Source organism: Tinamus guttatus, unplaced genomic scaffold (assembly GCF_059628265.1).
Source record: "Tinamus guttatus ecotype Peru unplaced genomic scaffold, ASM5962826v1 Tinamus_guttatus_pri_ptg000146l, whole genome shotgun sequence".
In the NCBI taxonomy this organism is placed as follows: domain Eukaryota; kingdom Metazoa; phylum Chordata; class Aves; order Tinamiformes; family Tinamidae; genus Tinamus; species Tinamus guttatus.
In genome coordinates, this window is record NW_028288680.1 from 1,124,577 (window position 1) to 1,149,185 (window position 24,609).

The 24,609-nt window shown below is 38.6% G+C and overlaps 1 protein-coding gene across 2 annotated transcripts in view; it reads right to left on the reverse strand.

Moving 5' to 3' along the window:
- PCSK5 (proprotein convertase subtilisin/kexin type 5) overlaps positions 1–24,609 on the reverse strand; it is a 232,802-nt gene that overhangs the window by 147,878 nt on the left and 60,315 nt on the right. For both annotated transcript variants that reach the window (XM_088522071.1, XM_088522070.1), the window contains exons 4-5: positions 17,841–17,984; positions 15,422–15,498 (exon numbers count right to left, since the gene is read on the reverse strand). In XM_088522071.1, the coding sequence (XP_088378197.1) occupies positions 15,422–15,498; positions 17,841–17,984 (221 nt within the window). The remainder of the gene's footprint in view (positions 1–15,421; positions 15,499–17,840; positions 17,985–24,609) is intronic.

The following is a 24,609-nucleotide window of genomic DNA, read 5'->3' on the forward strand; positions in this document are numbered from 1 at the left end:
TCCAAACACTGACTAGTAAGATACCTTTCTGTCTTCTGCTTAATGAATTGTCCAACAAATTTATTTTATTGAATAGAGAAGATTCCAGAATTAAAGAAATGTTATGGATGCATCTTTATCCAGATCTGAAATATTGATCCTGTTACATTCTGATCCTTTTCTTTATCAAGATATTGGTGCCTTAACCCATAAGATACACTTGAAAAGCAATTTTACACATAATAATAGAGACTGAAACTTGGAACAAACACTATTAATTGTAAATATTAACCACACAGTTACTACAAGAGTAGATTAACCACAGAGTTACTACAAAAGATTCTAACTCTAATTGTAGGTAAGCTATAATTTTCTGAAATCCAAATGTAAATCACTGCTAAGTGAATAACAAATGACAAAACAATTTTCCAATATTTGGAAAGTAAGTGTGGAGTTACTGTCTCCCCAAAATTATGTGAGTTGACATTTATTTTTGCATACCCATTCCTTAGTTAACCTTTCAAACGTCCTTTTTTTTTTTTTTTACATTGGAATATATTTGTAAATGGGAATATGTGATATTTGAGACACTGCAATATAATAACTGCTCATAAAATATATTTTAACAGCAATCATCAAATCTGCATTTTATTGTGTTCTGGAGTTTATGTGGTGCAGAAGAAATCATTTTTTATAGCTGTTCACATATAAATGGTGTTTAATCTGAAGGTTGAAAAATAAGTTTCCTAACTAGCACTAGGTAGGGATACTGTTCCAGAAATATTTGAAGGAAGAGATACAAAGGAACTTAGAAAAGTTTAAAATATAAGTAAAAGGAATTAAAAAAAATCTTTAACCTTTAAAACACAGTCTATTATAACTAAAAATAATAAGAATAAAACTACTTTCTGAAGGGGTGATATTTGGATAATAAGAGTGGAGTAGGAGATGACACTAAATATGAAAAACAAGTTACACAAATCTTCAATGTGAGACACTGGGAAAACTGCCAAAGATTTGGATATTATATTACACAGACAGGATCCTGCTTCTGAGCATCAACTACAGTGTTGTAATGTGGTTACAGCACAGGACTGGAAGCTGGCTTGAGTCAAGGTCCCCAAGGCTAATGACTTTTGCATGATTATGGGAAGTTACTTAAAGAACAACTTGGAAATAACTCATCTCTTTGACAAGACCGAAGATGACAAAATGAAAACAAGCACATGGAACATTTCACATCCCAGACACTCATGTCTCAAATTAACAGCGTAGGTAACAGTGATGCTCCTTTGCCACCCTCTCTACATTTGTTCACAGTTAGCAGTAGGAAGCCAGTTTCTCTTAAGCATGAAGTTCTGATACGAGTCCAGCAAAGGACTATGATTCTACAATATTAATTACCATTTTACAGTTTTGTTTATGTGAATGGGTAAACAAATCTGAATGTATGAAACAAGTAGGTCTTTCTTCTGTATTTTCTACCTAAGGCATAACAAACAACAAATAAAAATTCTGATGGAGCCACTGAAATAAAACACGGAATTATAACCAGGCAAACAAGATTAGTAAATAATATATCTAGTCAAGTATATAGTTTTATAAGGGAATTATTTACTGACATCTGATGACATTTTAGCCCAGGATATAATTTTAACCTAGCCTATTTTCAGGGACTGGGGGACTCATTTGTGAAAAAGGAACAAATTAGTTCAAAAGCCACCAAAGAGCAAATCTCTGGCAGTTGAGCTTTTCTTTACAGCCTTTCATATTAACTGCACAGTAACTTTGTCAAGGCACGGAACCCAGTTCCAGTTCATGTTCATTACCGTAAATCACAAGTTGAAACAGTCCCTGGAATTACACCTGCCTGCTCAGTAACAACATCAGATCTCTTGGATCAGTACATCTCTACCTGGGTCTGTCTAATGGGAGGGACTATTTCTGAGTATTCTCCCAGGCTTTTGAAAGAGAAGAACATGAGACTACTTAGATCTCAAGGCTTTGCTGGTATAGGCAAAAAGATCTGTCTTTCACTGAATGCAGGATGGTTGAGAGACTGTGGAGGGGATGAAAAGTCTCAGAAGAGGGAGGAAGAGCTGCATGCTACTTTGGCTGTGGTTTTATGCTTGTCAGGTTGGTTGATCTTTGACTATGCCTTTTTGTGTGCAGCCCAAAGAAAGGAATAGCACATATGCTCGGGAGGAGCTACTTATTAATCCATACTTTCCTATTCCCCATATTTTATCTGTGAGGCTAGACAGTTTCATCACTTCACTTGCGACATACAGAGAAGAGGACAAACAAAGGCCCAAACTCAAATTTTGTATATGCAGAATTGAAATAACTTAATAAGGGAAAGGAATGGACAAAATAGGACATGTATTCTTGCATAACAAAAACTCTTGCAATTACCTTGTAAAAATGGCCAATTTAGCTACTTTTTCAACCTAGGATTTACTGATTCAACGTGACAATTAACTTGGCTCTTCCCAAGCTGCAACAAAGAGTCTCCATAAAGAGAACAGATTATTAACATAACCCTAGAATTTAGATTCTGCAATATCCTGATAACCTTGGCTTTTAGTGACAGTGAAATCATACTTCTGTGTAAAACAACGAATCTCTACATACTCCTAGGGCAATCACTAAGAATACAAAGCAGAATAAACCGCATTCCCCATACCATCTGTTTCTTGATTCAGCTGCTATCCACCTCGTAGATATTAATACTGCCAGCAGATGACATGCCATAAGTAACTTTCATAGGGTCATTTAGTGTTTCAGATATCTTCGGGTGAAACCCACTTTGTTTCCAGAAAATTTCCAGAAAGTAGAAACATTTATTATTAGCATTGATGGGGGAGTTTTACTATAGCTGTGGAAACATCAACCGACAGTGAAAAGAGCCACAGGATGAATCCTGAACAGTATCTCTTGCTTATTCATATGCCCTTGCCACAGCCAAGGTCCTGTCATCTAAAGTTTAATAATGCTGTATTTGACTTTAAGCCTTCACACTGATGCTTCCCCACTCCAAAGAAATGCTGGCTGGACATTTGTAAGCCCCAGCTGACTAGGAAATATCCTCAGCAGGTGCCTCAGTGGCACTCGTTCCCTTCTCTTTCTCTTATTTCTGTGTGACAGATTTTTGGATCCTTGGAAATGTGTCACTTGTGACACAAAGGCAAACTCGTAATTTCCATTGTCAATGGAAAGTCGCATTTCCAATAAAAATACAGAAAGACCTAAGGAATCAAAGAAATTGAACACCTGGAAACATCCACGTCTTCATTACAACGAAACGAAAGAAAAATAAGGTGGAGAGAAACACATATCTCAACAGCAGTAAACCTCAGATCAACACATACTCGGTTTTTAGATGTTGACAGATGTGCTACTTCATCAATACCTGTCTTACAAATTGCCCTGATTTAACCATAAAGATAGATTTTAAAAAGTAATTTATATATTTAATTAAACTTATTATACTAATTTATTAAAATCAAATAATTAAGAATGGAAATGATTAATTAAAAGTGAATTAATATTAAATGTATTTAAACATATAAGGAAACATCCTGTATCTAGATTCTTATGCCATTTTAAAATTGTTTTTTTTTTTTTAATTTAGCCATGCTAATCACCAAAGCCTCTTTGCAAACAAGCCCTTATAGCAATTCTTCTCATGCAACTATAGGGATAATAAGCACAGTTTAGGGTTTTGTTAACGTTTTGGAATCTAAAATTCACCCTAACTGGAAACAAGATCTCAGATTGCAAAGGAAGCTAGTGTCACCACGAATATTACTTTACACAAATCAGAAAACTTTTGATATGCCTTATAAATGCTTCCTATTAACATGAACTGCACTTTAACTTCTATTAATGGACTTTTATCAGTGTTTCTCAGAATATGTCTATGTATAGTTACTGATACATTACTTTTCTCAACATTTTTTTCAAGGTTTGTAGTAAGAACTGGAGTCCTGACAGAATGAGTATTTTTGATCAGGCAGTGCCCTTGCCTTTCCTAGGAAAATCCACCCATATTTATCTGAGATATTAGGCCCAGAAAAGGCAGGTTTGCACACACTGAATACAGTCTGCTTGAAATTTGCTGCTGAAACTTCCAAACATACCGCCCACAGTGAACATGCTCGTACTTAACGGAGCTCCCTGCACGCCAGCTACACCATGCTATTTATATAGCAGGCAGAAAGCAGAGCTTTTGTTGTTGGTGGATACAGGGGCTACAGTGTGTCAGCTATTTTCTGAGCTTCGGAAAAGAACTGATGAACTGGAAACTGCAAATTTGCCGTCATACCTGCTTGCGTTCTGCCAACTTTTATTAAAAAGTGTACAGTCTTACCATTTAAAAAGTCATCTTTTTGCACATAAGAAAATACAATTCCTGTTTTACAGAATCACCGAATCTTATGGTTGGAAAAGACCTTCAAGATCATCAAGCCCAACCGTAAACCCATCACTATCAGAAGAGATACAAAGAGGTTAAAATAATATATTTTTGCAGAGCTGAAACAAGAACGAAAGTCTCTAGTACCACAGCCACAGCTTAATAACAACTTTGAGAATAAATATGTAACTTCTACATCCTTTTCTTTGCTGTGTTTAAAAAAAGCATCATATTCCCCTTCAGAGCCAGGAAAAAGGCTTCAGATTTGATTTCTCAGTGCTGCTGCATAACCTACCAGACTGCACGTAAGCCCTAAGAGGCAGGAAGGTTTTGGTGTGCATTACTGCTGGCCCACAGCTGCTGTTATTGCCCCAGTGTCAATGAGATAGTGAGAACATTCCTGCGATTGAGCAGACCTTATGTTGCGACCTGTCTGATGGTGCAGATAGACAGAAATTAACACGATTTTGAAGATGGCATTTATTTGGATAATGTTCTTCATAACGTGATCTTACGGCTGGCAATCTGCTTTCTAAGGTTTTCAGAGGCCCTCCACCTGATCTGCTGGTAGGTACCCTACACATCGGAGGGACAGTGCCATCTGCAGATACTGAAAACTTCTCTGAGAAGTCTATCTGCAGCTGCTGAATTCACTACTTGAAACGCTATGACCTAAGGAAGGTAAGAAACACAGACGTTTCCCGTCGTTGGTTCCCCGCCTCCCCCGGGCCACGCTCCCTGCAGTCACTGTCACTGCTACAGGTGTCAGCACTGGGTCCTCCGGGAACAAGGAGACCAGCCGAACAAGCGCAGAAACAGCTGTGTCCAACGGCTCCACTTCTCTGCAGCAAAGGTCCCTCACTCCAAAACATGACGGCGTTCGGACAAAGTCACTTATCTCGTCACAAATCTTGTGGTTGGCCTGCCCAAGAAGTCAGGCCTGCAGGGCTAATGCTTTGGATGTCTGTGACCGTAAAGAATCCTTCTAAAGATACTGAAATTACTTGTGGGTGCCAGCATAAATTACAGGGTTGGGGTATGAAAATTCATTATTCTCTCAATAAAAAGACTACCACGAACATCATCAGCATGTCACAAAACTGTATCTTTTTATAAATCAGAATACAGGATTTTGTTTTCTATTCATACTAATCACTGTTCGTTGCTGTTAGTGTTTTTTTTTTCTGAAATTATTTACAGAAAAAAATCACAAGCATGCTGTCATAGTAACATATACACAAGTAAATTCAGAAGGAAATATGTCTATAGCAGGAAGATGCAAGATTTGAGAGATTTCCTGTGGTGGAAAGGAAAACCTGCGCTCTAGGCAGGTTAATTTTTGCTTTTGAAGCAGAATGTTCTGCAGCTCCCCAGGTCTCGCCTTGAATGTTACTGTCCTCTTTAAGTAGGACAAGTCATAGGTATAGGAAATATCTTTTAGTAGACCAGCTGATTTAACTGTGGAAAAAAATGAGCACTGAAACCCCCTTCTTCAGGCCCTCTGCTCCATCAATATTCCTAGGTCTACACGTACTTTGTTTTAACAAAGTACTACTAACTCCTATGTTTTTTATGACTTTAAATTCATGTCCTTGAGCCTTGCCCATTACGAATATATTCTGTACTTAGACATTTTGATTTGCTCATCTGTTTCTCAAACTTTTGTATGACAGCATATTGTCAGCCACTATTTATCCTGATTCACAGTTTTCATCCAGACTGACACACAAATGTAGTAGCTGGAAAACTCTTGAAGAATCTCCTTTTGACCAACAATCTTTACATTAGAGTCCCATCATTTATGTGCAATGAAAAACAAATGAAACTCAATACTCCTCTCACAAAAAGATACAATATCAGGTCTACTAAAATCACACAAAATCAGAATTGAAAAATACACTGGGAATACAAGAATGCAGGTCTTGCGCTTTCATGTTTACTTTTCCTTGACAGGAAAAAAAAACCCCACTGATTCCTAAAAACGGTCTAGGGAAATGTTCTTTGAAAAAAAAAAATAAAAGAGAGAGAGCGATTTATCCTTTTGTGCAAGCAAGATGCTGACATATACATGGACTCCTAGGGTCATGAAGCAAAACAGAAGAGCAATATAGGGGTCTGCAGCCAGGTCATCGATGGATCTTTATCCATGTTGCATGTGATTTCTAACAGCAGATGACTGATTTTGCAGCGGGACAACACTTAAAAGAAATGGATATTTTACAGCTCCGGGTCCCCAGAAAACTCTGGCTCAGAGAAATATTAATTACCCATTTTGAATTCCGAGTGCAATTTCAATTAGATACGTATTGTGCTTAATCCTAAATTCCATTTGATGCTGTTGTTCACAGTTAAATGGAGATCACATTTCTTTTTAGAGCTGTATCCATTTCAAAGATGACTGAGATAATTCCTCCTGAAATAAATTCAAATCCTACCCTTATCTGTGTTAATAAATAATTGTGTTTTTTTTTCTTGTGTGAGTCTTATACCACCAATACGGCAGAAGAAAAGTTAGATCCTAATTGGAAAGAAGAATTAACCTAAGTAGGCTAATCCTTACACACTCGCCAAGTCGGAGAAAAACTTAGTAGTTGTTTGTCCAATGTTTACGGAGTAAAAAGAAGAGTAATGCATGCAGGGAAGTAGGCTGAGGCTGAAAGAAGATGTGTCTTATCCTTTTATCACTCTGACCTCCAGCCAACAGCCTTATCATCTCACATGTTGGAGAAGTAATTAGGCCTTAGTCTGAACCTAGTTTGCTAAAGACTAGAGGATTACTTTAGGATGTTATGATGTGCTACTGAAATATAAACAATTTTCAAAGCATTTTTTTTTCTGTAGTGCAGACCCCCAGTAGTGCAATTACACCCATTTCTTCACCTCTGCACCTGAATTTCTCTACCTTGATTGCTCTCCTTCAGGGAAACAAAACAAAACAAACAAACAAAAAAACAGAGAACAATCTGACTTTGCTTACAGCATCCAACTTAATAGATTTGTCTGTGTATCTCTTAGAAAAATAATAAAACCCAGGTAATGTAAAACATTAAACAAAGCTAGAAACAGTAAGAATATAACTTAATTTTATGTAGGATTAAGTCTGCCTTCAGCAGAAAATCTACATGGAAACATACTGTTTCATTTGCAAACAAAAGCAATGTCTGAAAATGTCTTATAAAAGAAATCTATTAATTCCATTAAGATGTATGCTTATAACATAATTTGGCAGACCTCAAGTGTTAAAAAAATGATATTAAAAAAAAACCCCACAACACTTCAGTAAGCCGTTTTTGTGACTCTGGATTCACAAGTACTTTACAGAACTGGTAACTAGAGGCTTGCTTTTACTGCCACAATCATTGAAGTGCAGATCAAAACTGCTTTGCGCATATATATGCAAAGTCTTAAGACCGGTCTGGCCTCAGTTAAGTCAGCAGGCAAAAATCCATCACCAAATAAAGAGTGCATCTACTCTCTTCAACTTTTCTAGTATCTTCAAACTCTCAAAAGCGGACAGCACAGAGATCTATATTTTCCCACTCAAATTCTGCTCAGAGACAGATCTTAAATATAAACCAACCTGGAACTAACCCACTGTTACACTGAATCAAAACTACGCTGAAGTAGCTGTAGACCAGTCGCTCAAAGTTCAAAAGCTCAGATACAGACATACGCTTGTATAAAATTCCAAACTCAGGAAAAAGACCGTCTGAGAGCAAAAGAACTTTAGTTTCTGACTTTCCCTAAAAAAAGAAAAAGAATTCAGAAAAGTGAAAATCAAAAATACAGTAACTGTTAAAGCTTATATCCCTTCTATTGTTGACTTTGAATAGAAAGGGAAGATCTGACTCATTGTTATCAATTATTTACATAAAAGAACTCAAACTAGTTGCATAACACTTCAGAATGTCATTTTATTTGTGAGCTCATTGTCTGGTACTTCAGTAATTAGAAACAGGGGAAAAGCTTTCCTGTCGTGTCGTGGTTAAACACTTGTGAGCATGAGAGCTTTATGCATTTCAAAAGGGAGCAGTGCTGCTCCTCAAACACCAAGTATTCAGTGAGATACACTGCTCAGCAACCAACACCAAGCTAACGAAAAAGGTTTTTTTTGCCTTCTGCGAACAACGGGAATTCTGGCAGAAGTTTGTTTTTGTTTATTCCTCTCTTGTTTGACTTCATTTTAGTGACTGCTCAAAGAAATGTCTTTCCTTTTGTCTCTCAACAAATTATAACTCAAACCACTTGCGCGCTTTGGAGGGGATTATGTAATGGTGTGCGATAACATAATGAGCAGATTAGAAGAGTTTACTAAAAAGACCATTTTTGGCAGTTTGACAAAACTTTGGTTAGGACGATTTCTACTGCCGATGCTGGAACCTGGATCAAAAGACCTTGGAATCAGCCCTGTGGTCCAATGAATCTTTCATTGTCTTGTCAAAGTGAAAAGCTCTAACAAGGGACTGACCTTAAAGACCACTGATGAGAGTGATTTTCGGGGATGAATGGATCAGCCTGACAAAGAGGCTTCTTGGCTATCCCAGCTAATTGTCCTCAGTTACCAGCAATTCTGGGGTCGCCCTTACAATTTTTCTTGAGGTTTTTCTTGAGGTTTTGAATGATCACACTGACTACAGCATCAGCACTCCAAAACATCAAGATTTTGCTTGCTTTAGAGCAAACCTTTTTTACCTATTCCTATAGGTTAAACACCTGTTTTAGAATAAAAGTAAAACAGAATCAAAAAGATCGGGTGGTGGGGCTTCTTGAACTATGTTTCTACAAGATTTGCCTTTCACAAGAAGAAAGTTTTCCTCCCCAAAAGCTTTACAGACATTCACCAAGCCTCTCAGTTCTTCCATAAGGGAAACAAAGGATATACGAGGATTACCCCTGAGGTACAGCCATCTGAAGAACAGGCATGTTCATTTGGTAACAGTGCACAGGGACTCTAGGCGACAGTTAAAAACAGGAAATTAAGAAAAATAAGCTCCCATGAAACTGTAAAGAAAACTTATTTCAGCACAGCATGATTCTGCAAATTGAGCTTTAAGACAAGGTTTATCTCCCTTATTTTTACAACTGCAACAGTGGGACTTTTAACTACAGCAACTGGCAAGAACACGGATCTAATATCTCATGATCTCCATGCTACATCATGCCCCCAGACACTCTTTTGGGTCACTAGATGATAATTAACTTGGATACTTACTGGTGAATCACTAACACCGCTCCTTGTAAAATGTGGCAATCTAGCTGAATACTGACACGGCCTGAATCGAGTTTCATTATTAACATCTGGTAAGATTGCAGCACAATGGGATACGGTCATAGGGCAGAGAGTTTAAAACCAGAATACCTCCAAAACACTATAAATCAGAACTGCAGTCTCTGACTCCAGCTTCTAGACCAATTGCCTCTATCTTAACTGGCTGCCCAGTTCAGACCCTGCTTTTCATAAACGAACACTTCACCACTTCACAGAAAACAACTGCAAAATCTGCAATTTCAAAACAATCCTCAGCAAATTCCTTCAAGTTTGCAGAGAAGCTGACACATGCCACACACCTGCCACTGGGACACTGGCACAAGGAATTAAGCATGCCGTGCTCAGGGCAAGTGTCTTTTACAGGACACCGCATCACTAGAGATACCATTAAGTAAATTCTCTTTGCTAATTATTTTCTTATTATGGTGGAGATTTATCTCTCACAGATGCTTCAGTGACATTTGATAGAAACACGTTCTGACAGATGATGCCGTCACTGAATCCACGGGGTTTTAGGCCTGTGGAGTCTGGAGAAAGTCTAGAGGAAGACTTGGGGCAGAGGAAAGGAGCCGACACTAGGAACTTCGACACCTCAGACCGACGCCTCAGTCCAGCTTGTCTCCAGAGCTGAGCACCACAGACGAAACCCTCAGGATTTACAGTTCAGCCCCACAAAGGAGCCTTGAGCAGATATAGGCAAAGAACAGGGACAGATCTAAAACAATCCCAGTCTTTTTTTCTGTTGTTATTGTGAATAAACATCTGAAGTGTAATTGGTCTCCATCCAAAAGACAAAGCACAAGACGGCGCAGCAACACTTGCCATCCATCTTATTTTCCCTTCTGTTTTGTCTTCAGTACATGATACACTAGTTTCAAAGCAATAGCAACAGCTGCATACTGGCAATCAAAATGCAGAGACTCTATAGATAGATACCCCCACATACATATATATGTTCTTTCTATAACGCTGCTACAAGAGGAAGTTTTCTGATCTTTCAAGCCGTCAGTGAGAGACTTCCAGGCTCGCTGCCTCTCCCTGTGCTTGGCTCTTCCGAGACCCACTCTGAACAGCAGCATGGCAAAGTCATGCAGCCTCCTGCTGCTACGTTATTGACCATCCAGGAGGCAACAGAAGCTGATCTGCCTGTTAAATACATAATATCCACTCTGATTAAGTAACTTAGGACATACTAGAGGTCTTCTGCAAAATCAGCTGGTGTAAACGAGCAGCTTGGCACTGTTGGAAGAAAATTAAGCCCTTGGCATTTTATTGAGCAACAGCATTAATATGACAGATAAAGGAAAGCAGTAACAGATTGGAATGGATGTATTGGTCTGCCACCGAAAAACAATGTCATTATGTGAGATGTAGCAGGATTGAAATTCATTAGCTCATTAACTTTTTGTCATTGTGACAAAAGATATAAAACTGTCTAGATATTGAAAAGTCTGGACGTGAGGAAATCAAGGAGTAGCCTGTACTTACAATCTTTGAACAGCAAAAAATCTTTGATTTCAAACATTTTTGTTTCACAAGCTCTATTGAAACATAGCTTAGAAGGTTATTAAAGCAACAGTTCCTAGTACAAGGAATGCATCACTGAAAAATGTGAGTACGGTATTTCAACTGGTATTCTTTCAAGGAGTTTTTCTTTAAAATATCCCTTGTTTTAGAAAGTGCCAGAATGAAACCTAAGCTCTGAAATAGCAACCCACAGAAATTGCTCATGAAACATAAAAATATATTTTGTCTAGTCCAAATAAAAATGCATTTAATGCCACAGATACTCCTGTTCAATTTCTGAGGCTATTCAGTGGGCAGGGTATAACTTAGAAAGCCCATCTGTGTTCCATCTAAAGACTGATAACGCATTATCTGTTTTAACAAACATAGATGTTTTCAGGTAACAGTGGAATAACAGAAAAATAATTAAGCAGCAGAACTCAGCAGCAAACCAAAACAAGATGCTTTGCATAGCAGGAATGACTTCATCCACAGCTGACTGCTGTCTTTAGCCTCTGAGCAAAAGGAAGTTCTAGTATAGGCCTGTACCATTTACAAGCTTCATGATTTGCTGCCAATTTGTAGAAACCAAAGTAAACTTCTGGCAGGACTCCTACATACCATAGTAGTTAAAGAAACTATCGTCCCACCCTGGTTTTGACTACAAGGCCTGAAACCTAATCTAATGTTTCTTTCTGTCCTCCTATTCCCTTTAGCTAACAGAAGATTTCATTTTAACCTTTAAAAGTATTAACTCTGTGAAGTGGCATTTGGGTTATCTACGGTCTCTTTACAAACTCACAGTTAATTCCTTCTCATTCCCTTTTCCTTACTAATAAGCCTCAGCAACAGAAAGGCTTCATTATTAATTAAAAGCGAAAAGCTAGCACACAGACCCAGTACCCTGATGTTTCACAGCTGTGTGTGAAGCTGCACAGACACCTGCTTATTTTTACAGCATTTCTTTTTTACTCTTTATCATTCCACTCCTAAAATATGGTTTCTAAAATGAGGAAAAATAAACCAGGTCACTTTGAGAAACAATACCGCATTTGTACATCCCACCTTTACTGGAAGATACAAGTTGCCATTACGCAATGTTGTCTAGTTGCTATAGCAGGAAGAAGGAATCAACTAAACTCATCTTGCATGTTACAAAGCCTTACTCTGTAAAGTAAGGCTTTCAGAGCATTCCCTGGTTGTGCTTACCTCAACTTTCAGGCACAACTTGAGATATCTAGTGCCAAATGACCACATATACTGGACAATAATAATTCCTGCTAAGATTTTAAAGGATATGTTGGACACATAAAAATATGCCTGGGCTGCTAGTAAGTCTTCTTAACGCTTATGTAGTCATTTAATTTCTGTTGAGCCTAGCAGAAATTGGGTAAGGAAGGGCTACAGCCACAAAATGTTGACTATGCTGAAGCAATGCTTACCAATGCAAACCCAAAATACCGAGCCTCTATGCAGAGCCTGGGCAGCCTGCACTCGAGGCCCTTGCACACTCCGAGGTCCCTGCATGTTCAAACGCAGGCTCTGACCTGCAGCTGAGGTCCAGACCTCCCGACAGAGCCGGGTCAGCACAGCCGACCTCCCGGGCGAGCTCCCAACCACCGCGTCCCGCACGGCCCTCGGGAATGGGGCAGTCGGAGCGCCCACCTCGGAGGTAGCATTCGAAAATATAAAGGCTGAAGAGATATGTGAACCTGCCCCGTTTATATCCTATATCCACATCTAATTGTCAGTAAAAGGGAAGATGGCCTCCTTTTTTGTGAGAAAGAGATGGCTTAATTAATACCCACCTAAATGCAAAGGCTCACCTACAGACATGTGGCTCCTCACATCACCAAACAAAGAGGGTGAATCCTTCAAATTCTCTCACCAGACAAAGAGGGCAAACTCCCCATTTAATTTGGGAGGCCTCCAACTGTACACTGGCCACAGTGCAAACCCAAGAGCAGGAATGTCTTCACACAGATGAGTCAGGATGTGTCCACAAAGCAAAAACACAAGAACCTAATTTCAGCCTCGGGCTTGTGCCTAAATGGTCAATCATGCACAAGTCAGGTGTTTCAGCAGGCAGACTGGCAATGCCTCTGTGCTTAAGGCTATAGGTGATTTATTTTTCTATGTTTCTACTCTGTTTTCCAGTGAACAATATGTTTAAAACCTTAGCCAATAGTCCTGTGATATAACATAAGCTAAATGAAAGATTTCCCTTAATAAGAACAAATTTTTAATAAATTTACTGATTCTGACATCTCTGTGACAGCTATTGGCTATCTCTAAGAAAAGCAAATGAAATTCCTCAACTGTAAGAGAAGTAAAAGACTGTTTGAAAAGAGCAAGAATTGACATACTTTTTAATTTATTTTTCTGTTTCATTGAACAGAGTCTTGGGAATATTTCCTGACAGCTTTAGTACAGCATGAGCATTTTCCTTACGGGAACATGGGTCTGAAATCCTTGGCTTGTCACTAACTTAACTGAGTCAATGTGGCAACTGGCTCTTTCCACCACTCATTCTCCATCAGTGCTCTCTTTTTGCTAAACGTTACACTAACCTATATGTGCAGTATGTTTATGCATTTCAAAGAGAAGAGTTTTACTTAATTTCTCATTCTTGCTTTGGGAGATTTCTAGTACAAAAGAAGCAGACATGATTCAGTAAACTGAGCTTCTGTATGAAAATAGAATGAGAATGATATGCCTAACAGGCAAAAGGGAAGAGAAGAAATAGTTCTTGCATGTACTTGTTTCTAAACAGAAATATTTGGCAGCATTTATATAGCATAAAAGAAGAACTGAATAGGAACATATGCTAAGATTGCAACCACAAATAAATAACTTATTTTATTATTCCATATATTGCTGGTATAATGCATTTTTATTTTAAATAATATTCTTAATTATCACAACTTAGATTTGTATGTGTGAATATATATGTAACTATACCTTTTTTTTAAGAGTTAAATCCTCACATAGTTCTCACCCTGGCTTACCAATACTTATCTAGAATTGGCCTGATTTGAACAAGTAATAATTTGGCTGAATTCACCTCAGTTTTCAGTTTTCTTATGGCTGAAGGTAGCTATGACAGCTCCCCAAGATTCACTGTAGAATAGAGGAAGCTATATTTAGCAAGCAGATACGCATAACGTGCTTCTGATCTTCAGCCTGTTCATGTATTTTTCCTCCTGTTAAACAGAAGGAATTGACAAAGAATGTATTCTCCTATCTAAACTTGCTCCAAGCTTGGTGCAGTTGGTTTCTCCAGTCAAACCAATGTAAAAGTTATGTGGTTAACTTCCAAGTGATTTAGCTCAGAACAGCTGTATTATTCTGGAGAATGTCTGCCGGACCATACGGGAGGAGAACACAAACTCCAAATAATCTGAGCTGCTAAAGGAAAAGATTTCATCTCATTGTCTGTCTTCTGCAAGCAAGTAATACTCAGTGTTTTCCTTGAAAAAAAAACAGTAAAACAAAGTGCACAGGTGGCATTTTGACAACCAGCTGGATTTTAATGCCTCAAATACTAGTAAGATGTTTAAAAATTTAACTGACAAACAATTGCCGTCAGGTACCCATGCTTCCTGAGTTGAGATGTCTCTTCCCAGTTTTTCCCTCAGTCTTTGCCACGGGATATCCAAAGAAGAGTAGGGTTGGAATGACACATACCAAATATCTGATGCAGAAGTAGAGCACACTTATACAGATACATTTAACCAGTCTTGGACATTACAAACTGAAAGAATTGCTATTTCAGGGCTCTTTGGTGTCTTGCAAAGTTCTGTATATTAAATCTCCATTAGAGTTTTAAATAGATGGCTAGAGAGTAAAAACTTTCTTAACTAACATATTTCTTCAAAATGTGAGGTCTATAAAGCTCAGGAGAGTCAGAAGCTAAGGCAGTTTTCACACATAATACAGCTCCAATAACTCACTGAGACGACACCTAGAAAAGGTGTATCTCCCCCTTTACTGTGCATCCCAAGGGGAATAGAAATGGTCCACTTCACATACCCAGAACTTTCAAACTATATTTCATGTATTCTCAGACGTCTCTAAATACATTCAAAGAGTGTCATACAATGTGGATGGGAGAGACATAAATACATGTTTCACAGAGATTTAAATGCAGATCACACTGATTTATAAAGACTCAAGTTTCCTAGACTTTTGTAGCAGAATTGGTACATTCCATTTGAAGAACTGCATAGAAAATGTCATGAGTGTCTTACTTGTTCTCGTTGCTGGCATCGTATCGCGGCATCGGGTCAAAATCGTTTCCATTGACATCAAAACTGGCCTGCGAATCCTGTAGCCAACAGGACAAAGAAAACCAGTTTCTCATTAATTAGTCATTGACTCGTTTGACCTACACATTCTTCAGCAGGTTCCTACAAGAGAGTAATTAGGTTAACTAATGTTCCTGCAGTTTCTTAACGATTTCATTTATTAGGAAATGATTATATATTTTATAATTACAGGATTTAGACATTTTATTTCCTGTTTGGAAAAGAGATGAGGACAACAAATGCCCTGGAAATCACAGTTCCAATCTCTGTTAGGAAGTAGAAAGAGGTGTTTTATTATGCCAAGAAACTATAATCCTTCTATGAAACTTGAAAATTAGGAGTGTTCATTTGCAAAATCTGGACTTCGCTAAATGTTTCAAGATGCCAGAAATTATTTACAGGATGAAGACTGAAATTGTATTTATAGCTTCAAGGAACACAAATAATAACATTTTACCGCAAATATTTTACTAAAGTGTAGCCTGAAATGCAACTACATTCACATTGGAAAATAAAAGACATCTCTCTAAACATCCCCTCACTTATCTGCGTGTACAACTGTTTCAAATATATGCAAAATATCTGTGTATTTTTGCTCCATATTTTATATTTACCAAGATTTGTAGAGCTGAAAATAGTTCATAGAGCAAATAGCTGCTGGTTTGTATGGCTCCCATTAATTGATGTGGTAGTGTGTGGAGTGTTGACATGGTAAGCAGTTCTTTTTAACCCACTCTCTGTTCAAAACCCATTACCACATCCACCTCAAATATTCCTGTTTGCAGCCACACCAGCAGTAATCCAGCATATAGAAAGCATTTGTTATCAAACAAGCAATGTGTATTGCTCTGGGGGAATTCCTTGTTGGCACAGGGAAAAGGATAGAGGAGGTGGTAAGGGAATAAATAGATGCTTTAAATTCAATGGAAGGATAGTACCAGGATGAAGTGACATCTAATACAGTCTGGGTCATTCAGTGAGCAAGTAAAAGCATATTTGGTTCGGCTTGGTATATTTGGTTTATATGACTTCAGTAGATGCAGCGTAAAATCAAACTAGGCATATGTTGACAAACGAGACAATATCCTCTCATTAATGCTTTTGCAGTCCTCATCTGTTTTAAAGTTTAGTTTCACATGCAGGATACAGATATGTGTGGGTGTGTCTTTAAAACTATGGACATGATTGCAGTTTTGATGGGTTGCTAATGATGTTATCATCCTCTTCATCTCTTGAATGCAATGTCAATATGACATTATGTCAATGTGACATTATGTCAATATGACACAAATCCTTGCTCAACATGAGTCTCTTGTAAAAGATCTACGTCTCTTTGGGGCATGAAGATATACAACTGCCCAGTTCATCTTCACCAATCTGACTCAGTCCGAATGTATGTGTTTTCTCATCTTCTGTGAACATACAGCTTGCACATTCCATTTTCAGAGAAATAATAAGGTTCTCAAGGTCATGTGTCTATTAACAGGTAATGCCTATTCTTGAAGTATGAGAATGCTTGATCACTCCAGCAAAGCACAGCCCTGACACTGTAAACAGCTTCAAAGTGTGACACTAAATCAGGAAATCACCTACTAGAGAGGCAGCCTCTGCCTATGTTATGCAGTCCTCCCAAGGCATATTAAACCAATCATACAAACACAGAGAGAAACATTCTGAGGCTATAGGAAATATATGATACACAAAGAGACACTTCTCCTCCTAATACGAATTGTGGGGGGGGACTCCCTGGAGTTAACAGAGATTTACTAGAAAAACCCTCAAAATCATTCTACCCATTCTTAACTTTGCAACTCACAACAAGTCATGTTATTTTCCTTTAATATTATTTCTATCAATAAGAAAAATAACTTTAAAAATAAAAAAGGAGGAGGGTACGCCTAAAGTTACAGCATTTTGAGAAGATCTGCTGCCTTGCAAGCTAAATATATTGGCCAAAAATGGATTTCAGTTGCATGGATTAACTCAAAAGCAGCATACTCCATTCCTAAATTCTGAGAGTATGTGCATATTAAGTAAAAAAATTACAGAGAAGAGAAGGAACTTCAGATGATTGGTTACAGCCCTTTAGAAATGCAGGACTCAGTTATGAAAGACATCCAGATTATTAAAGACATTCAGACTGTGCATAGTCTTAAAATAAGAGCACAGATTACCAAAAATTCTTCTCCTAGAAGAACGTTTTCTTCCCATTGATGTTACCCTTTGGGGAAATGGTCATATCAGTCCCCTCCTTCCCTCCTCCCTTTTCCTCCAGCCACTAGAACATGTTCATCGCTCTATCAGCAGCAAATTTGTTGCAGAGTGTACATAAAGCAGCAAATCCGGACTACTGTGGACTCACATAATTCTGCATCAAGTCTGGATGGTTTCTTTCAATGCCGTCATCCAGGATGGTGACCACAACATTCTTTCCAGTGTAGCCTCTCTTCCAAGCACCTACTATGTTCATATCTGATTGGCAATGATGGGTGTTATCACTGCAGTGCTAGAGAGAAAAAAAAAAGAGATAAAAGGGTTGGATGTTGCAGATTACTAAACAGTGTGAGGCTAAGATATTCACTTATTCACATTAACATTACCATTTAAATTAGCAGATGAGCATATCAATTCGCATCCCACCCATACCAAGATCAACATCTACATTTAGCACTATACACATAATTAAAAAAAAATGCTAAATTAAGTGAAAATTGCTAAGCCTACCTATTTCTCTCTCAGATTACTCTTGATGTTAAGCAACACAAAAGCAAAGTGTACAGCCACATTGAACCACTAGAAGCCCTGAGTAAAATAAAGCAACTCTTCCTGACTGTTAAGCATTCTCATTTGAAATGTGCATTTGAATTATTTGAATTTTTTTCTGAAAAGCCAACCATATGTGGATAAAAGTAGACAAATGGCTGCACTGAAACGACCATGGAAACAAAACCTGCTTTTTGGAGCTTATGTGCTGTATAATTTCTTGACAGAATGTCTGGAAACTAATCCAGATTCATTTCTATCTACAAAAGAAGGCTTTTGGCAGGTTTTGTGCAATATCAGCAGGAGATGAGCAGCAGTTAAGAACCTGTAACCAAAACAGCCCTCTGAAAAACTTGCAGCTTGAGGTGCCTGATGAATTGTGGATAGCTGCATTGTGAGCAGCCTGGAGTACAACTTTCCAAGCAGACAGGCAGGGCGTAGGAGAGAAAGAAAGTTTAGGGTACATTAAAATTGAAAGCCGCTTCCCTGACATGAATGCACCCAGCTCGTATGACGAAATCTGGCTTGCCATGGCAATGAGACACGTTCCTTTGAGTATTCGTATGCCCCATTAGCAACTCCCTGACCCAGAGGCAAAGCCGACCCCATGAAGGGGGTCCAACCAGCCCCTCACCAGCACCACTTCTCTCCAGCTCCTCTAGTCTCAGCCAGAGCAAGAGGCAAAAGAGGGGCTAAGGGCAGGGAGAAGAAAGAAATGACAAAAAGAAAAAAAGAAAACAATAAAGAAATACTTGAAACTTGTAGCGTAGCAACAGCGGCTGTGCGAGCAGCTCGGCGCTGGCCTCGGCGCCACAGCCTGGAGCCCCACCCCTGCTCGCTGCGCGAACCGCTCCACGCAGCGCCCTGCGGCCTCCCTTTACTCCATCCCTCTCCTCCGGAACGTGAGCGCTCGGAAGGCACCGTTAGTCGTAGTTGGCGAAAATCTCAGTGGCATCAAGCTTATTATCAAATTATACATTTCCTTTTACTCCCACTCACATTCCTGTACTTTCATAGACAAACCAGAGAATTTAAGTGCTGCTACGGGATGTGGAGCTGCTGGAGAGAGTCCAGCGCAGGGCCACAAGGATGATCAGGGGCCTGGAACATCTGCCCTATGAGGAGAGACTGAGGGAGCTGGGCCTGTTCAGCCTGGAGAAGAGAAGGCTGAGAGGGGATCTGATCAGTGTCTATGAGTACCTCAAGGGAGGGAGTGAATAAGATGGTGCTGGTCTCTTTTCACTGGTGGCCACAGACAGGACTAGACGTAATGGCCACAAACTGAAGCACCAAAAGTTCCACAGGAACTTAAGGAAAAAATTCTTAACAGTGAGGGTGACAGAGCACTGGAACAGGCTGCCCAGAGAGGTTGTGGAGTCTCCTTCTCTGGAGATCTTCAAAACCCGCTTGGACGCAGTCCTGTGCCACGTGCTATAGGTGACCCTGCGTATGCAGGGGGGTTGGACTAGATGACCTCTAGAGGTCCCTTCCAACCTTAAGTGTTCTATGATTCTGTGACTCTTAGGCTAGATATATACATGTACATAGTATACGGTCCCTTTCATTCTTTTTCTCTGCGTGTATATCTCTATGAACTTCTGTATCAATATATATACGAATGCGTGTGTGTGTGTTTTCACAGTCAAAGACATTTGAAGGACTTTAGCGACCAACTCCAAAGAATGTACAGGTCAGGCTTAAACTTTTTGTTTTGTATCTTGCAAGGAAATGCTTGTACTGCCGGTTTTATGATCATCCATGAGACTTGCCCACTGCACAACAAATGCCACAGTCGCACATGTGAAACAGACAAAAAGTTCAGTTCACATTGCTACAATAATCCGTTTACCCTCATTTCCTACTAGAAATAGCATTTTTGTTTTCTCTTCACTTCTGTTCTTTACTTTTCCTTCCTTCTCTGTCACTTATTTTTAATCATGGTCTTCAAGTCCTGTTCTCAAACTCTCATTTTCTCTTCCTTTGCTGGCTTTTTAGCACTTAATTTTAAGCTTTATTTCCTTCAACATCTGATCTGAGATCCCTCCATTTTCACAAATTATACCTTCCTCTGCAGGTTAGTATGTGATCTTATCCAAGTTAATCCAGTTGTGCACACTGCTCTCAAAGCAGTCAGAAGATGTGACTTTAATCAAGAACAACGCAAACCTTAGAGTGCAATTACTTTTCAAATACTATATAATATGGTGTAGATGTGCCGTTCCATATGAAACACCATCTAAATGCCATTTATAACTCTATTTCATTCTTTTTCTTCAAAATATTTTTATAAGAAATTTTCCACTACTGAGTTGCATTTTATTATTTATCATTAACCATATGCTACTTCCTAAACATCTGTCCAAATTATATTGTCAACTACTTAGCAGAGGGCATTTTTAGTAAATTTGGAGGAAATGCTTAGATTTACAGTGTTACCCAAATGACAAATATGAAGACATGTCATGATAATAAAAATCATGTGATTTAAATTGACTGGATTATGTATGAATAGTCAAGGACTTAATTATTAAAATAATTTTCAATAGTTTTCCTGTCCTCTCTTACACGAATAAAAACAATCTTTCATATTAATGCACACAGGCTGTAGAGTTGGGAGGCTTTGATTATATCTATTTATCTTTGAACTGTTGTTTTTGAATTTTATTTTAGGCAATAGCATAAACTAGGCTAATCTATGGAATTTTCCCCCTCTTTCAGCAGATTAAGTAATTCAGAGATTTCCTGCATTGGTACCACCACAAGACAATTGCAGCAAGCCAACCCATTTCAACACACATCATTTTCATCTATCACCTGGAAGATACCATCAAAAGGAATAAATAACCCCTCACCCAGTAACATGGAGAAATTTAATTTAGGTTTTTAAAAGACAGTTAAAGGATTATATTCTTCTTTGGACTGTTTAATTGGAAAATGTTAATGATTCCACAGTGTTTAAAAGGAACTGTCTGCAGGGATAGGAGACAAGTGGAGGACAATTAGGAAGGAAGAGGGGTATAGTAAGGAAAATTCAGATCCAGAACGTTTCTCAGACTTGAAATGCAAGTCTTATAAAGGTAAAAGTCCAAAAGAATCACCTGGATGTCTGTAATTCCACCCTTGCAATTAAAAAGCAGACACTACATTAAAAAAGGCCTTCTTTTTTGATGTATTACATTCCAATTATCTGCAGTGCACTCTCAATGTCAGACATGTGTCTGGCTCCTTTTAGCTATTTTGTGAAATTCTCTCTAAAAATAGCATACTGGCACTATCTAACATTATTTATTGTTAACACTAACATTATTTAATGTTCTTTGTCTGATGCACTAATATTGATGGTCTTAGGCTTGATGTATCCAATTAGGGATCAATAACAAAGCTGAACTGCTGGACTGAGAAATCAGAAATGGTATTAATAGACTTTTTTAATTCCAGAGGGAAAAGTCAAATTAAAATAAAGATGACTGCAAAGTTCTGTCTGTCTTTTGCAATACTTGATAGCCTGTAAGAATACAGCAGGGACAGGAGTTCATAACCCCATGTTGATCTTGATATACAGACTCTCAGAGCAGATTAGAAACCCAAATTTCTAATGCTGTGTCATGCAGCCTCTCAGAAACTGCCCATCATGTCCTGTGTAAGTCTTCATGAGAAACATAGCATTGGTTTACTGAGATTTTGAATTAGCAGTAGTTGAATATATTGTCAATATCTAAGTACAGAGGGAAATGCAAGATTTTCTAAAAAGAGTAATAGAAGAAAAAGAATGTAGGGAGGATGGGGCCAAACTCTCCTTGGTGGTGGTCAGTGACAGGACAAGGGGTGATGGGTATGAGTTGAAACACAGGAAGTTCCATCTCTGTGTGAGGAAGAACTTTCCTGTGAGAGTGACAGAGCCCTAGAACAGGCTGCCCAGAGAGGTTGTGGAGTCTCCTTCTCTGGAGATCTTCAAACCCGCCTGGATGCCGCCCTGTGCCATGTGCTCTAGGTGTCCCTGCTGGAGCAGGGAGAGCTTGGGCTAGATGATCACTAGAGGTCCCTTCCAACCTCAACCACTCTGTGATTCTGTGATAATAATCAGAACGACCAAATTCTAAAGATCAATTATGTGAGCTGGCAGCTCTTGAGTCCAATCTGGTGAAACATTACATATGCTTCTGGCACCAGGAAATCTCTGAATACTAGTCCAGAGATTGGAAAAGAGACTCCTGGAGTATTAATAGAGAAAATCCCTCTGGTTCAATTAGCCTGATACCTAAAAGGTCCTTGGCACAGACAGAGGTGAGCCATGCAGGTTAGAGTCCCACTTCCCATGAGAGGGTTTATCAGATACAAGGCCATGAGCAGGGATAGGGCAGAGATGTGGTACAAAGAGGAACAAGGACAGTCAAGAGCCTGTGTGAGAGGGGCAGGAAGGGCCAGGGAATGGGTGGGGGCTCTTTGTGGAGCTATCAGAAGGAAAGAGAGCATCTTCCTGCTCTGTGAAGGGATGTAATGACGTGAGGTGTTTGGCTTTCTCAGCCAGTCTGGGCAAATGCACAGGCAGCAAAGTTTAGAAGCTTTTAGCTTTAGCAGAGAACACATCCTGATGTTACGTTCAGCTTTCCGTCATATGGTTTCGTGCAGTGCTCTAAGCAAAAACTTGGCAGTTGTTCTCTGTCTGCTAAAAAAAGAGAAATAATCTCTTTAATGTTTTTGATGGGATCCAATTTTAAATTAGAATTAAACAGGTAAGCAGGGAGGTGATCAGGAGTGGGGAATGCAGACTCCTCTTTAAAATGGTTCATACAGTGTAATAGAAATCATGAAAATATGTTTTGAAAAATAATAACCTGATAACTGAAGTCATGTTTTGATAAGGAACTGAAAGATGTTCTGAGTTGAAAGAAGTTCTGAGCGACTCTTTATTAGAATAGCTTTATTTTAAAAGTATTTCTATCAATTTTTATTGTTTCATAGCAAGTAGGAGAAGGTGAAAAAAAGATTTTAGGAAGCAAAAGAAAGTATTTTTCTTTTTCTTAGATATAACCTAATATTTAGTATATGATAATCTAGCCGCATAGCAAAGGATTTTCCTCTCAGGTTCACCTTCAAAAAAGTCTAGATTAATGCTGCACATATTTTAAACACCTACCAGGAGCAGGCAGATAATGGAAAGTCTGATTCATCTCAAACGCAAGATGTTTTGCATTAAATAGCACCTGACTTATGGAGTCATGCTTTACTGAATTGCTATTTTTTTTATCTGTATCTGTATCAGGAGATATATTTCAAAAGTATACCGTATTAATTATTTAACACCAAATTCATTGCTCATACAACTCCAGAGGGTTTAGTTAATTTACTTCAGAGATGAATTTGGTTCTTGAGCTTTATTGATTCTTTAAGTTAACAACAACAACAAAAAAATACTTAGAGGCCAATAGGAACAATCACAGATATACATTATTTTATGCCTGTTTAAGCAAGGAAGGGGAACAGGAAATCAATATAAAAGGACTTTCTTTTGCACAGGAATATCTAATGGCTATACTGAGACAAGAAAAATTTGCAGGACTACATACACATTTTTCTGCAGTGAAAAGTAAGGAGCTCATAACTCTTAGTCTAATACTGTGACTAAATTTCTAGTCTTTCCAAAAATAGAGTAATTCATAATACATTGCATTCACATTCAAGACAATTCCATCACTTTTCCACCACTGGCACTTTTTAAAGTTAAGACTGCTTGTCTTCCTGTAAGCTGTGGGTTGGCTTAAACTGAGTTAGTCCAGGCAGGACCTATATGTTCCAAAGGCAGCCAGTTTAAGGATATTTCAGCCCCTATAGCAGTAGGAAACACCTCCCTGTCCAGGTCTGCAGGCAGTAGGAGATTTGCTCCCATCTGCTAGCACAGAGACCATGTGCCTTTAGTCTCACCTCTGCATCCCACGGGGGATGTGACTTGCGACTCTGCTAGGGCATGCACCTTTAGATCTAATTCCCTCCCATGTGGAAGTTACAACAGAGACTCGGCCTTTAAGGCAAAGATGAAAATCTGGAGCATGAAAAACTCCTCATGGTCATTTGGCATGTCATCACTTAGTGGCAAATGTCCAAAGTAGCAATCACAAAAACTCCAAAAGCTCCACCACATCATCTCAAAGTGTGAAAATACATGTATGAAAAGGATTAAAAAAAAAAGAGAAGAAATTGTTTTAAAGCATCCAGAATGAGTCCAGTTTATTTTGGAAGCACAAATCACTCATACGAGCAGCACATCACAGACCTGATGCACTTCGCATATCCTTAAATTAGTGTTCTCCTATTGTGAAGTGTATGTCAATATATGGGCAGATTTCTGCTTGGGAAGTTTTGAGAAAAGC